Raw genomic sequence first — 15153 nt, 5'->3', positions numbered from 1 at the left:
TCATTGTCAAATGAGCGTGGCATTTGAACACTTGCATAACAGCTTTCGAGATGATGTGCTGCAACAGTGACCTCAAACCATTATTTTGGTATATACTGTGTGCGTGCAGTGCATTATGGGTAATTTATGATGTACATTCACACACTGTATGATATTATTATCACGTTATTTGACCAGGAAGGCCGTATTGTTTGCACGCGTGCGTATATGTGTGTGGTCATATCTTAACTTTTCTTATTTTTTAAAACATTGAACAGACAGAGGGACAAATAAATGAAATACAGAATGATAGAGCTTTAAAATGCACCGTACAATTTACAGCCAGATTCAGGTGACTCCATGTTTGTTCAAAGTTAATTTTAAATCAAATGTGCGAGATGAACTCTATAAGGTTATAAGGCTGAATTGTGAATTGTTCCAAACCAACTAACACCATTTTTTCACAACTTAGTGTGAAATCTTTGTGATCATTTAATAGAAATAATAAATTGGAGCTGCAACTATCGATTATTTTCATCATCGATTAATCTGTCGATTATTTTCTCGATTAATCGAGCAATCGCTTGGTCCATGAAATGTCATAAAATGTTGAAAAATATAGATATATTAGTGATATTGGTGTTTGTCAAACCTGGAAATGACGTCTTGTTTTGTCCACAAACCAAAATGATTCAGTTTGAATGATTTCTTAATCATATGGAGCAAAGAAACTGGACAATATTCACACTTTTGAAGCTGAAAAAGCACATAAAGTGGTTTTAATTCTTTAGAAAACACTCACACACAAATAGTTGCCGATTAATTGATTCATCGAGTAACCGTTTCAGCCCTAATATAGACAAAATATGCCAGTGATTGGACAGATAATGATGTTTTTGCTCAGTTGCCATGGTAATGGTTTATTAAAGATAAATGTTGGTCGATGGATGGATAGATAGATGGATGGATGCTTAAGGGCAACAAAACCAATTTCCCAAAGGCAACTGAATGTAAAATGGCCCAGTGGATGATTCATCATGTCTGCTTGTCTTGTTACAGCTGTGGAGCGTCAAAGACGGATCATTGCTGAAGATTTGCTCGCGGGACGGCAAAGACGCCCTGGACTCGCTCCACGGAGGCTGGGTCACCGATCTGCACTTCTCACCGGACGACTCCCTCCTGGTCTCGACTGGTGGCTACATCAAGGTATGACTGCACGTATCAGTCGTATTGGTGACAATTAATGACTATTTTCTTGGTTTAATTGATTTGTTGTTGGGTCGTGAGTTTGATCGTGACTTTACTGTTTGTCGGAGACCTTTTTGACACAGTAGGATTACATTGTTATCCCAGATTATCAATATAAAGCCTTTTTTAATTATTTTTGATGAGCATGTTTTTTGCGACAAAGGTCAATGTTTGAAGTGATTTTGTAATTCCCTGCAGGTGAATGTTACACTTTCTTTCTAATGGAGGCTCTTGTGTGCTCTTAATAACCTTCGATGTAGCAGGAAAGGTGTTTATATCCTTCCTCAAACCTGCGCCTCGACATGGTTGTGTTGTGGTTTTTCGCTCAGTCACAATTCACAATATTATAAATCTAGACGAGATCAAATTTGCGCATAAAACAACGTCTCCGACTGACTTTTACTGCCTTTTCTGCAATTGACTAATACAGATATACATTGGACAAATTAATCACCAATATTTACACAATTAGTAAAATTGCTACAGCCGCAATAATGTGACACACGGCATACTAAAAGCACATAAAAGCAAATAAACAATAATGGCAATTCATATGTTTGAGTTGTCCTTTATCAGAATGTGGAGTAGTTCATATTTTAATAGTATCTTGTGGCCGTGTTTCGTCCCGTTTTCGATCTATGACGATGCAAATGTCACGTGAGACTGAAAGACTGAGCTGATTAAGAGACATTTGATGTGTCACACACTGTACAAACAAATAATCACACACCAGTGTTTACTAGACGACTGTTGTTGTTGTGAGTCATATAGTGTGTGTGTGTGTGTGTGTGTGTGTGTGTGTGTGTGTGTGTGTGTGTGTGTGTGTGTGTGTGTGTGTGTGTGTGTGTGTGTGTGTGTGTGTGTGTGTGTGTGTGTGTGTGTGTGTGTGTGTGTGTGTGTGTGTGTGTGTGTGTGTGTGTGTGTGTGTGTGTGTGTGTGTGTGTGTGTGTGTGTGTGTGTGTGTGTGTGTGTGTGTGTGTGTGTGTGTGTGTGTGTGTGTGCGCGTGCGTGCGTGCGTGTGTGCGTGCAGGCCTTATGCCTTTACTTTTACAGGGGATGGGGGTCACAGAGCGGCCAGCCTCAGTTGGGCTCTGATTGGCTATTTGTTGGGCAATGATGTAATCTGAGCGAGGCCCTGGGTGGATGAGGCTTTATACCTCAGATTACTCCTGATACCGTGTGTTGTGTTGTGTTTGTGTTTGTGTGTGTGGGTCGACAGACATGTCACTGTTGGATGCTTCTCTACACATGGACGGAAACACATTTAAAATGTCATATAGAGCAGATTTCTGTTGACAGGACCATACAGTGAAGCCCGGAAATTAAGTAAAACGTAATGAAAGCTTTAAATGTCCCCCTTTAACGTAAAAATATATCTCTTTTTTTTTTTTTATAATATACCATATAACCGAATAATATTTTCATTAAACTCACACACTGTCAGATCCATAATCTTTTTTTAAATTACAGATAGCAAATGCAGTTTAAAGGGCATAGGAAAAGCTATAAAAGAAGAGAGATGAGGTGCTGGGGGAAAACACATCAGACAGTGTAGCATTGACATGATATATGAGAATATGGACCTTTGTGGAATAAAATGTTTTTCTATTAGAGAACAGGCTGAAGTAAATCAATGTGAAGCAAACAAGGAATTAAAGGATGTAGATGTGAGGCTCCACTTTTGGCTGCATGTCAGATTTAGTGTAGGGGCATAAGGTGACAAATTAAATTAGATTAGGTTTTCATCAGCATGGCTTTATCTCTAAGTGTCATCATTCAGACACGAGCATCTTCCCATTAAGTGTAGGTAAGATGTCACCAAAAATAATCTAATTTAAGCGTCTAATACCTCTAATAATGGGCATAAGTGAAGAAATCAGCTGGATTGGACACATCTGATGATCCAGATTATGGATTTGGTGGCAATTTTCAATTGAATACGGGACGTCCCATTTAAGGAGTTCAGATGCGTCTCTCTCAAAGACATCTTTAAGAGATCTGCATACATTTTGTCATGTTTATGTAAATATGGTAATAGCTATAAGCAGACAGGCACTGCCTGAGTGCTCTTGTTTCATAAAATGTTAAGGAAAGGAAAGGTCTTGGCAGTTTATGCATTATCTACGACAGAGTATTGGGGCCAAACTGAAGAGAAAAAACAGTATTTTTTGTGTATCATTATTATTATTATTATTATTATTATAATAATAAAATAACAACAGCATACGGATGTAACTGGCGGTAGCCTTGCAGTCCACCACGAGCAGCCATTTCCTCCTCGTTCCTCCACGTCCGTGTGATTCTTTTTTCCAAACAGACAAATTCTCTAGCACTAATGGAAGTATTTCCTTATTTGTGAAAATATAACTTCGCAAAATGCTCGGTGTTCCTCATCTTGACACAGGTGGTTGCAGCTTATTCTCATAATCATGCGACTCTAAAGTTCCTCAGTTTGGCCCTCAGGGTGCTTTCACACCTACAGCATTTGGTGCGCACCAAATGTGTTTGGTACCTTGGTTCAGTTCGTTTGTGTAGGTGTGAATGTAATCTCTGTACTTTGGTGCGCACCAAATCAACCGGTCCAAGACCTGCCTGAAGGGGTGGTCTCTGACCGCTTTATCCGCCCTACTTTGGTACAGTTCCTCTGTTGTGAAAGCAACCAAACCAAATGGGACGAAACGGTATAGTTTAATGCATTATGGGTATGAAATGAGTTACGGGATTACCCAAAGTAATCGAACTACATGTGTGAAAGCGCCCTAAGACTCCGTACGTTGTACTAATCAGTCGCCTGCTCACCTTTTCTACCCCTGACTCCGAGCTGTGCTGACTGCAACACCAGACCAACATTGCCTTCCATTACATTACCATGACATTCCTGGAATCAGCATCCAGGTTACTCCATTCCTCCATGTCTCAGATTTGCCCAGAACAGGAACGTTGACTTGATGGATCAGGACGTCATGGATGTTAGAAAGCAGTGATGGATTATTATGCCTGTCTTAAAGAATGAACCCTTGTGTCGGGGGAAGCTCTGATTGATTAATCATACTGTGTGTGTGCAATCCTGCCTGTCGCAGCAATTACCGTGACCGAGTGCGCGTTCCTCTCACGACCGATACCGCTGCGCGATGATAAGCTAAGTGCCTATCACTTTAAATGATCGTCGCCAGGGTCGGGTCTCTCTGCGCGCGCCTATTTTGCAATTAGCAGCAGACTCACTACTTTGAACAGACTTGTTGAGAACACCGTTGATTACGGACATTGTTTTGAAAGGAATCAAGGAAACGGGCTTGGCAATCATCATCACAAGGGTATTTGGTTTGTATTCACCCGCAGCTGGTGAAAGGGAGAGATTTAATTATGGAGGATTAGTGGGATTGTGTCAAGTGTGCCTTTGAATCATAGGCATAGACTGATTGATGTGATAGTTTGGCATCAATTGTGTAAAAGCCCAGAGAGAGTTCTGAAAAATGACTTTACTGAGTGATAAAAACATGTTTTTGTTTGTTTCCAGGACATCTAGTAGTATTTCATTGATTAAATGATTGGTAATGAACTCCTCAATTAATATGCGACAATCTACTAACTTGATCCATGGCTCTCAAACTGTCACGATACACACATTTCTCTCTTCTTTTCATGGAACACAATTGTTTTCTTCAGTTAGACAAATGTCGCAACGCATCTCTTTATGATTGTATTTCTATACTTCTTCAATGACATAATGCCTACCTAATTAGTCATTGATTTTTTACCACAAGGTGGCAGCAGCAGCTCACTTTTGTTTCAAGGACGGTATATAGGTAATGACATTTGTGAGGTTCATTGAATGCACCAACATGGTGTGGGCTCAGCATCACGCTCACTTGCTCTCATACACAGAATCTGCCGTCTCATTTAATTGCGTTGTTGTTATTAATCATTGGGAGATAATCATACACATAAAAGTGCAGTGGTAAATATTTCCCGGGCGATGTGAAATAGAGAATTAACGTCCAGCCTGATTTGACGGCATGAATCAACGGTGATCCACAGCTCCAGGAAACTGTACATTCAGGAGAGGAAAAAGAAATTTGAAGCCTGACACAGATATGTTTTATGAGGTACGGACAAGATAAGATTATTATGCGTGATGTGTTCATGTAAATACAGCCCCTCTAAGCATTAACTACTATGATCATTCCAAATTTTCTCTCTGTGATTACAGTCCCACAGCGGAACCTTGCACTCGGAAAGCGGCGCATAAATTAATATTAGACATGAAGTTGCCGTGAAAGTAATCCTGGAAGAGAATTATTGGGAAAACAAATGAAAATAAGTGGATTAGTGATTCGCTGGAGACTCCTCTACGCCGCTCACATCCTCTCTGAGCGCGCACACACGCAATGACTCAGTTTGTTGCTGTTGCTGCTTGAACGGAACAATGTTGTTATTGGTTTATAGCGGGAGAGGTGATGCCGCTTGATGTCGTCCTCCCATCGGGTGATATGATGGAACATTAGGCTTCTAGCGCGAGGACTCATTAGTTGTCTTTTGGTTCCACATATAGAATGATGCCGTATTTTTATTCGGCTCTCAAGCTGTGGTTTTTCTTGCATCCTTTTGTTTCCGCCTTGTTTGTTTTCATTTGCCCATTTTTTAATCACTCCCTCTGACTCTTGCATGGTTGATGAATGGCGTGAATGTAATTAGAAACAGCAGGCTTGTGTGTGGGGTGTGTATTTGCCCGATCCCCTGCTGTGTGTAGTTACCTGTGTTGAGTTTATGATGAAAAAAACAAAACAACTAGCTATCAGGGGAAAAAGGCAGAGTGTGTGAATTCACTGATTAAAGCCACATTATATTTCTACAACTGCGTAATGCGTTATCCAACTGCGTAACCACGGTGACCCCTCGAGCCTTCATAGTTCTCCGTCGTGGTGCCGGATACATACTGCAATTTCCCGCCCGATCAATGGGGGTCGCTGTGCAAGGTTGTTGTGCTTCTGGCTACAGTGAGCAATGGCGTCCAAGAGAGAAATACTGTTGTTGTTGTTGTTGTTGTTGTTGTTGTTGTTGTTGTTGTTGTTGTTGTTGTTGTTGAGTAGCTGAATAGCATTGAACACTTAAAAAATATTTTGTGCAGCCGGATTCGAGATTCGAGAGGCTCTCCCGAGACGTAGAGGGGTCTCCGTAACCGACGTAGAGCACTTTACGGAGTATTAATTGTGCTGTACGCTCGGTCCTCTTTTTGAGAGGTCGACCGATTAATCGTTTTAGCCAATTAATGTGTTAATTTTACAAGCTAGTCAAACAAATGCTGCTGATGCATTCAAGGAACCTTGTGAATTTCCTCTCATCTGCACTCCTGAGTATGGAAATATACCTTTTTTTGTATATTGTCTTGAAATATAATGACATAATATCTGAAGTTCCTCGGGGAGGAGTTGTTCATGAATCGGCCTTTTCATGATTCAAACTGATATTCTATTTTATTCTATTGGCTTTTTAAGAAATCCATTACTGGTCAACCTCTATTCTGTTTTTCTGCGGTGAGTCTCGCTAAGAAATGCTGTACATGTCTCACACCTGGACTTGTACACACACACACACACACACACACACACACACACACACACACACACACACACAGACAAGTGCAATCACCAAATGCCAATGAGTCGATCTGTCACAGTGCCATGATCTAAGAGGGAGGCGGCAGGTGTGAAGAGATTTGTCCTAACTGCAAGAACACACACACACACACACACACACACACACACACACACACACACAGGCCCAGAAGCCCAGAATAATTCACACCAACCGAACATGAATAACAAATAAAAGCACTGAAAAAATGACTCTGTTATTACTGATACAAATGTTCCTGTAGTGTAGCCATTTTCTCAGATTCAAACGCCGTCCTTATTTTACCTTAATCAATATCTCTGGGGTCTGTTTCGCTAAGCCAGCTGTCAAACGCCAGATGGGGAAGATAACTCCTCAGCGGGGAGGGCTGATGAGTTCTGATCTGTTAATCCTCCGGTTTCAGATCAGACTCAACGATACATCCATCACACGGCTGCTGAAGTTAGTGAGTTGCCACACATTACAGCTCGATGAGAGGAATCCTGTGGGGAAAAGCCAATGTGAGGGAAGGAAAATAATGAGCGCTAAATGCTGATTTCATTAGGTAACCTAGCCATGACGAGATTAATTAACATATCAATGAACATATCAAGTTCGAGATTAAACTTGAAATTACAAGAAAAAAATTCCAAAAGTTGGAATATCATGTCGAGATTTAAATCTCAACTTTATTCTCGAAATTTTGAGTTTAATCTCGACATGTCGACCTTAAATCTCAACTTGATATTCCAACATTATTCTGGAAATTTTGAGTTTAATCTCAACATGTTGACCTAAATCTCGATATGATATTCTAACGTTATTCTCGAAATTTTGAGTTTAATCTCGACATGTCATTTTAAATCCTGACATGCCAACTTAAATATTGACTTGATATTCCAACTTTTTTCTTGAAGTTTTCAGTTTGATCTCGACATGTTGACCTAAATCTCGACATGATATTCCACTGATATTCTCGAAATTTTGAGTTTAATCTCGACATGTTGAGATTAATCTTGGCAAAACCTATTATTTTCTTCATGCGTGGCCCTCGTACTCATCGTAGTAGTGTCAGTAAACACTGCAGTGAAAGGAATTGCAGTTTGAAGAAGTTACAGAAGGATTATGAGTTGCTGTAGGGAAATAAAAAAAGAAGCGTGACACTATTGTCACAACTATTGTTGTCAGCCTCCCAATGCTCATATAATAAAAATAAATATATATTCACTGCTGCTATTGTGTGACATGGAGCGGGAGCTTCAGACTCCATTTGAAGGCATGAAAGTACAAACGTCGTGTCTCATGTTTTCAGTCCGCTTTGATTCGTGTTGCCACGCGGGAGTGGTGCGAGTTGACGCTCGGTGACGAGTGATCAGCTTCAAAGAGAGTCTCCGTCAATAAGACAGAGACGTTATCTGCGTGTAAGCGTGAGCGTCGCTCTCTGATCGTGTAAATAAAGCAAGTCAATACAATTTTTTTTTTTAATCTTTTAATAGAACAGAAAAACAGTAGATAAAAAATGGATGACTACGTATATTGGAGGTTGTCAGATTATTTGTGTGTGTGTGTGTGTGTCCAGTCTTTTGAAATCAGGGCAGCTGATGATGATGCTGATTTTATTTGGCCTGCCTCTCTTCTTTTTACTTCTTTTATTTCTCCATTTGATATAGTGATGTTGTATAAATACATGGAAAAAGCTAATCATAAAAGTTTTAGTGCACAGCATAAATGTGTAAATGGCTCGCAATCGAACTTTTACAAATTGGACGAGGCCAATTAATAGAAGCTGTTTTATTAATCTGTCTGCCTCCAGGTTAAAACAAATAAAAGGGCAGTGGAGAAGATAACAAGATAACACAGAAAAATACCAATTCTTGTGACGGAGTCTTGTTATAATTGATTCATGTGAAATAAATAATAAAATAACCACAGTTACATTTAAAATGCTAATTCAATTTAGTAATGACTTACCCTGACTAATGGATTGGTATGGCACATTGATGTTAATCAGTGCAAAAAAAATAAATAACAAGGCGTTTAATGTACAATGTGTGAAATTATTGGTTGCAGGCTGAATATCCCTCACCTCTGTCTTTCCCTCCAAGTGAGCTGGAGAACCTACGTAGCCTTCAGTTAGCATCGCAACTCAAAAGATGGTTTAGTTTATCCGTTGTAGATCATTTTAAAAACCGGGTGCTCCAAAATGAAAAAGTCTTAAAAAAAAAAAGTAAAAGTACAATAATCTATATTTATAACAAAGGAACAAACATGGAACCAATAGCTGCTAACGTTAATTGCACACCCAACACAAGCCAAAGTCGGAGAGACTCAAAGCAGCCGTAAAAAGCCAACAGCAAACGCTCAACATCAGCTATTGTTGTTCTGCATCGGGCCGTTTTTAATTGAATGCTAAAGTTTAAAGAAAAAAAGAGTTGTTTTCCTGAAACATTGATATAATCTGTGAGCAACATTTAAAGGTAGGGTTGGAGATTTGAATTCGAATGTCCAAGCCCCTTTCTTCAGACTTCCTTCCGAAGCTACACTCTTAGAAATAAAAGTGCTAAGTAGAACCATATAAGGTTCTTCGGCTTTTCCTCATAGGAGAACCCTTTTTGGCTCCAGCTAGAACTTTTTTTATAAAGGTTCCACCTGGAACCCTTTTGGAGGATTCCACCAAGAACCCTTTTAAAACCCTTTATTTAGGAAAGGGGTTTTAAAGGGTTCTCTGGATCAAAATGGTTCTTACTGGAACTATTAGTGTTACCAAGAACCCTTGAAAAACCCTTTCTTCTGAAGCAAATGGTTCCATGTAGAACCTCAGCCCTTGTAGAAGAACCCTTTTGGAACCCTAATTTCTAAGAGTGTACGCCTCCACAGCACAGGAACGCAGACTCAGTAGTAGTTTTGGCAGTAGCAAAAAAAGTCTTTCAATGCGACCAACACCTGTTGTTGGCATTAACAGTTTTCTTCTTTAATTGTCTTCACACACTTCGACACCTCGTGGACAACAGTGTATTCCCAGTTGGGTGGCGGTGTTTTTAGATGACAGTCGTCTCCTACCGCCGCTGTTGTCAGACATCACTTATCAGCCGACGGAAACAATTTCACCTCGTCTCACCTTCTCTGACGCTTGCCGCTCTTTCATTCCGTACGTCTCTGCCTCCATGTTCCCACCGGGCCTTCGCCTAATGTTGTCTCCGTTCATTGTTACCTCTCCGTTTCACACCTTAGTTTTTCCTCCCCCGCTGTTACTTTCTTTCTTTCTTTCTTTGTCTTTTCTGTCAACCTCATGTTAGTGTTGAAAGTGTTGCTTCCTCGCTGGATGCAAACACTTGAATTCCCCGTGCACAGTGGTTCTCCCTTGCACACATTCCCACTTGTCAAAAAACACTGTTTAATCCCGGGTATGAGCGGGTGTTACTCGGCACACACTTATGTTTTTTTATCAGCTTCTGCTCTGATTGGCTTCAGTGTCAATTCCCAGCCGTGTACATAACGCCACGATGACGGGGATTCATTCACATGCAAATTCACTTTGCATTACTGCAATTACGCGACAGTTTGCGATGTCGGAAACATTTCAACGGTTTCTGAGAGCTAAGAAGTTGCATGTCAAAGCCAACATGTTGTGGTTATTACGGTGATTTCACTCGTGCTGTTGCAGGAACCTGGCAAATCAGTGTCTTTGTCGCTAGAGAGGAGAGACATGTATATAGGTTGTTTTTTTTGCCTGTTTTTGGACATTGAGACAAAAACTCAAACAAATGTTGTTTTAAATATGTTTTATATTGTTCATATTTCAAATTTCACACACAAAATCCGGGGTTTGTGTACAAACTTTGGTTTGTGTTTTTTCTACAATTTAAATTGTTAATACACTATTTTAACATGCAGTAAACTGTAAATAACTGTCAGATATTCAAAGTTACTCTGGAAAAATGGGCAAAAGCTACTTACTTACAGGGCATTTTCTGCCCCCTTTATGGTTAAAACAAGCAAACGGACATTTTGAGTCTTAGATTAAATGGTTAAGCATTGTTTTTACAAATAAGATGGTGAAAATATACAAAAATGCATCTTCATGACAAGAATCAAAGAAACTCCCAATAATACCTGCTAATTGGGAGTACATGTTGCTTACTTGCCTGCAGTATTTCTCCCTAGAACTCGTATCAGATCACTTGAGATTGCAATAATCCGACTGGTGATAATCTGCCTCCTTCCTGCCTTCCCCAGCGTGGGCCGTCATCATTTAGCCTAAGGCCTTGAAGGGCAGCAAACTATTATACGGTAAAACTAAGTGGGAGGAAGGAGAGTTGTGATGAAATGGAGGAATGGAGGTTGCACTGACCTTCCCTCAGGAGATATTTGATGGACGGCTGATCTGTCAGACATCAAGAGGCAAGTTGTTTGATTAGAGAAGAACTGAAGGGGAAAAGGATGGAGGTGAAGAGAACAAGTGCACTCACCTCTCTGAGGGATGGATCGGGTTATCGAACCAACATGATTTATTTTTTATATACAGATTTGCACCGTGAGGTTTGCCAAGCCATGTGTGGACCATCCAACCTTGCAATTACCATTTACTATCATCCTCCTCACTCCCTTAGAAGGCAAGGCAAGTTTATTTGTGTAGTACCTAGAAGTTGGCGCAGAGATAGAAATAACAATCACGTTATTTATTCTTGTGCTTAACTGCTTCGTTGTAGTGGTGCTAGCAGCAACGCTCACAGGTGAGTTCTCAGATTTGTCTCATCTACGTTGTAGAACCTACTTCTTCTCTGATGCTTTTTCCCTGATCCCTTTTCAACAAAGTGGAGCTAACGCTTTTGTTTCCATCACGGTACGGTTCACTTTGGTACAGTACGGTACGGTTGGGAACAGTAAAGCCCTCAATCAGGCCTTGCGTTTGGACTTGGAGAAGAGTGTGCCCGATGGCCCGATAGCCCGTGTCAGTGAGACACGTAGCGATGTTGTACCGGTGTGACAACAGCAAACAAGAGAGATCATCGGTCTGCTGATCATAAGTGATTTTAATGAGGCAGGCTAGCAAACTCCATCTCGTATTGCATCGTACCGCACATATAGTACCGCACATATCGTACCGCACATATCGTACCTTATCGTGCCTTATCGTACCTTATCATACCGTACCATACTGCATCGCATCGTACCGTACCGTATCTCATCATACTGTATCGTACCTTATCGTATCGCACCTTGTCGTATCGTTCCGTGCTGTATCGTATCGTAACCTATCCTATCGTACCGCACCGTATTGTATCGTACCTTATCGTACCGTATCGTACCATATCATATCAACGGACAACAACACAGCGAACAACACCCGAGGACATCCAACAGCTCTATTTATTCTACTCGGTTTGTGGCTGTCAAACTTTGTATGATAATAGACTGCCGATGTCGCCCCAATCATCTGACTGTCGTGGGTTTATCTCCACCCCGTACCGCACCGTATTCCTCTAGTACCCCAAGGGAAGGGTATTTATTATCTACAGTACAGAACCGTTCCACGCCATAAGGCCAAGCTGTGCTTACTTATTTGCCCTCTGCTGGACCACATGGCAGTTATTCCAGTGAGTATATTTTTTGAACTGAAATATTGAGAGAGCAATAATGGATACGTCCGTATGTACAGTATTCCGTCTTCATGCTGTCTCAGAAGTGAGCATCCCGCAGTGCCGCTCCAGCGTAGCAGCAGACCCACCTCTAAAAATAACTACACGCTCACATGAGATGCAAAACAGGCCTTATCTTTTTTTTTTTCTTTCTTCATAAGCCATTGTTCTGTTCTGGGTTCTTTTAGCCTCTCTTCCTGTTCCTGAGATTACAGTTCATTTTCCTCGTGCACACGTTCTTTTCCATGTGGCCAAAATACCTCCAGACTAGCAGTGTAGATTCTTTATGTCCTTGACTCCCTTGACTTCTCCTTGAATTTGCATTTTCTGTTGTTTTTTTTTTTTAAATCCAGACATGAGACAAAGAAAGAGTCGTGCTTGGAAGGAACTCGGCCTGGTTTTTCTGTGCTCTTGTTGTCAGGCTTGGGGTATAAACACACAGGCTGGTGAAATATTTATCTGTCTCTGGGAGGCACTTGTTTCCCCTGCGCTGCTCATTAAGCCCGGGTTAATTGTCTCTGGCTGAAGAAGTTGTGCGTGTGTGTGAGTGTGTGTGTGTGTGTGTGTGTGTGTGTGTGTGTGTGTGTGTGTGTGTGTGTGTGTGTGTGTGTGTGTGTGTGTGTGTGTGTGTGTGTGTGTGTGTGTGTGTGTGTGTGTGTGTGTGTGTGTGTCTGTGTGTCTGTGTGTGTCTGTGTGTGTGTGTGTGTGTGTGTCTGTGTGTGCGCCAAACATACAGAGATGAAATGAGGAAGAGCGAAGACTAAATGTAGTACTCCAGCTCGCTCCCTCTCTCTCACACACTATCTTACACGAATGTTGTCATAAACTGTTTCTATCTTTGTTTTACAGATTTTGGCGTCATTTCTTTGACTCAGGAGTTTTGCATGTTCTCCCTGTATGTGCGCGTGGGGTTTTCTCCAGGTTCTCCCGGTTTCCTCCCATAGTCCAAAAACATGCAGATTTTGGGGATAAGGCAAATTCGAACACTCTAAATTGACCGTAGGTGTAAGAGTGTGAGAGGACGGATTAATCTGGCTCCTCCATTCTGTCAAAAAAACGCGTTGTTCCGTGTTGTTTGCAGTGCGTTTTGATCTCAACATAAGAGAGTGTACGTTTTCATGGCACGAAAAGCTGTAGCAGACTGTAAATCCACCCTTTTATATCCAACATTTGCGCTCAAGAATCAACATTCAACCACTAAATCTTAATTTTTCTATTCAGGAATGCGAGTAAATGACTATAATTTGAAGAAATAATAATGTACTTTACTATACTAGTTTTTTAACATTTAATAATGATATTTTAGAATTAAATATGAAAGAGCTTCTACATACGGGTATAGAAACAAAAAAAAAAGGATTTTCATAATTAGCAGTGCGGTTAATTTGTGGCAGCTGTGGCTTCTGGTGGTGGTCTAATACATTTCTAGAGCATTAATGTGATATACTGAAAGCTTTTTGGATCATATTGGATTTTCTTTGATATCCAATCAATCGTACTGGCTCAGTCCCCAATAATCGAGCCATTACTAGTTATAAGTGAGATCTAAGAATAGTAAGAGAGGAAGGAAGAAAGGAAGTGTAAGTGGGAAATGTGTAGTGAATTGTCTGGGCATCAATATTTTAGTGGACAGAACCTTGGATGAATAATTGAGACTCGGTGTCACACTGTTTCTTTCTCAGCAGGACTCTTTGCCTGCTCTCTGACTCTCTATCTCTATCTCTCACACACACATTAAATCCCTCACTTTTCCCTTTGGCCTCTCACAATCGTTTGAATCTTCTCCAGCTGGTCTGTAAACCCCGTCCCCTCCCGCCGGTCGTCAGTCGAGTCTTCGTGATTTTTTTTTCTAAAACCCTGTGTAAGAAAACTGTTCCTTCTCCCTCCGGACTCTGGACTCTGTACGTGAGCTATTTATGTTTGGAGAGGAGAAGATTAATTACTTCCCCTCCGCCACCTTTTTCTGAAAAAGGCGCTCACTCACACGTAAGCATCTCTCGGGCCTTCGACGCGCGGACAGGTATTTTTGTTACGTAACCCGCCGCTGACTCCCTGTCAGGTCGTCTAAACAACAGACGTATTTAGCCTCGCCAGAGTCGGCACCGAGGGGACTGTCGGAGGAGATTTGGTGTCCCTGTGCTGTTCCACACCACACACACATGCAGATACAGCAGGTATCTCAGCTTCCCCAGATGTGATTTTGACCTGTGTGTGTGCGTTCTTGTACTTGCGCCATACTGAGGACCAGTGAGGGTTTTTAACCAACAAAGTGAGGACATTTTTACGGAGTGAGGACATTTTGGTCGGTCCTCAATTTGTTTTCATTGAAATCACTTCCTTAGGTTGCTATAACATGCTATACTCTGTTTGTCAAAAAAAAAAAAAAAATCAAAATTGGGACGACATAGTATATAGTATGACTTTTTTTGTCAAATTTTGGACCAAACATTTTGCGTCAAAATTTTTTTCAAATTTTGGACCAAACATTTTGGATCCAATTTTTTTTTTCAAATTTTGGACCAAAAATTGTGCGTACATTTTTTTTTCAAATTTTTGACCAAACATTTTGGGTCCAATTTTTTTTTTCAAATTTTGGACCAAAAATTTTGCCTCAATTTTTTTGTCCATTTTTTTTTCAAATTTTTGGGTCCAATTTTTTTTTTCAAATTTTGGA

The 15153-nt window shown here is 40.7% G+C and overlaps 1 protein-coding gene across 1 annotated transcript in view; it reads left to right on the top strand.

The window, feature by feature from the left end:
* The window catches only part of apaf1 (apoptotic peptidase activating factor 1), a 39313-nt gene that overhangs the window by 17627 nt on the left and 6533 nt on the right, over positions 1-15153 (top strand). Inside the window, exon 26 of the mRNA XM_083907147.1 lies at positions 1039-1185. Coding sequence (XP_083763273.1) covers positions 1039-1185 — 147 coding nt within the window. The remainder of the gene's footprint in view (positions 1-1038; positions 1186-15153) is intronic.

This window comes from Microchirus variegatus (assembly GCF_963457635.1).
Source record: "Microchirus variegatus genome assembly, chromosome: 20".
Taxonomy (NCBI): domain Eukaryota; kingdom Metazoa; phylum Chordata; class Actinopteri; order Pleuronectiformes; family Soleidae; genus Microchirus; species Microchirus variegatus.
This window is presented reverse-complemented; position numbering and strand designations above follow the sequence as displayed.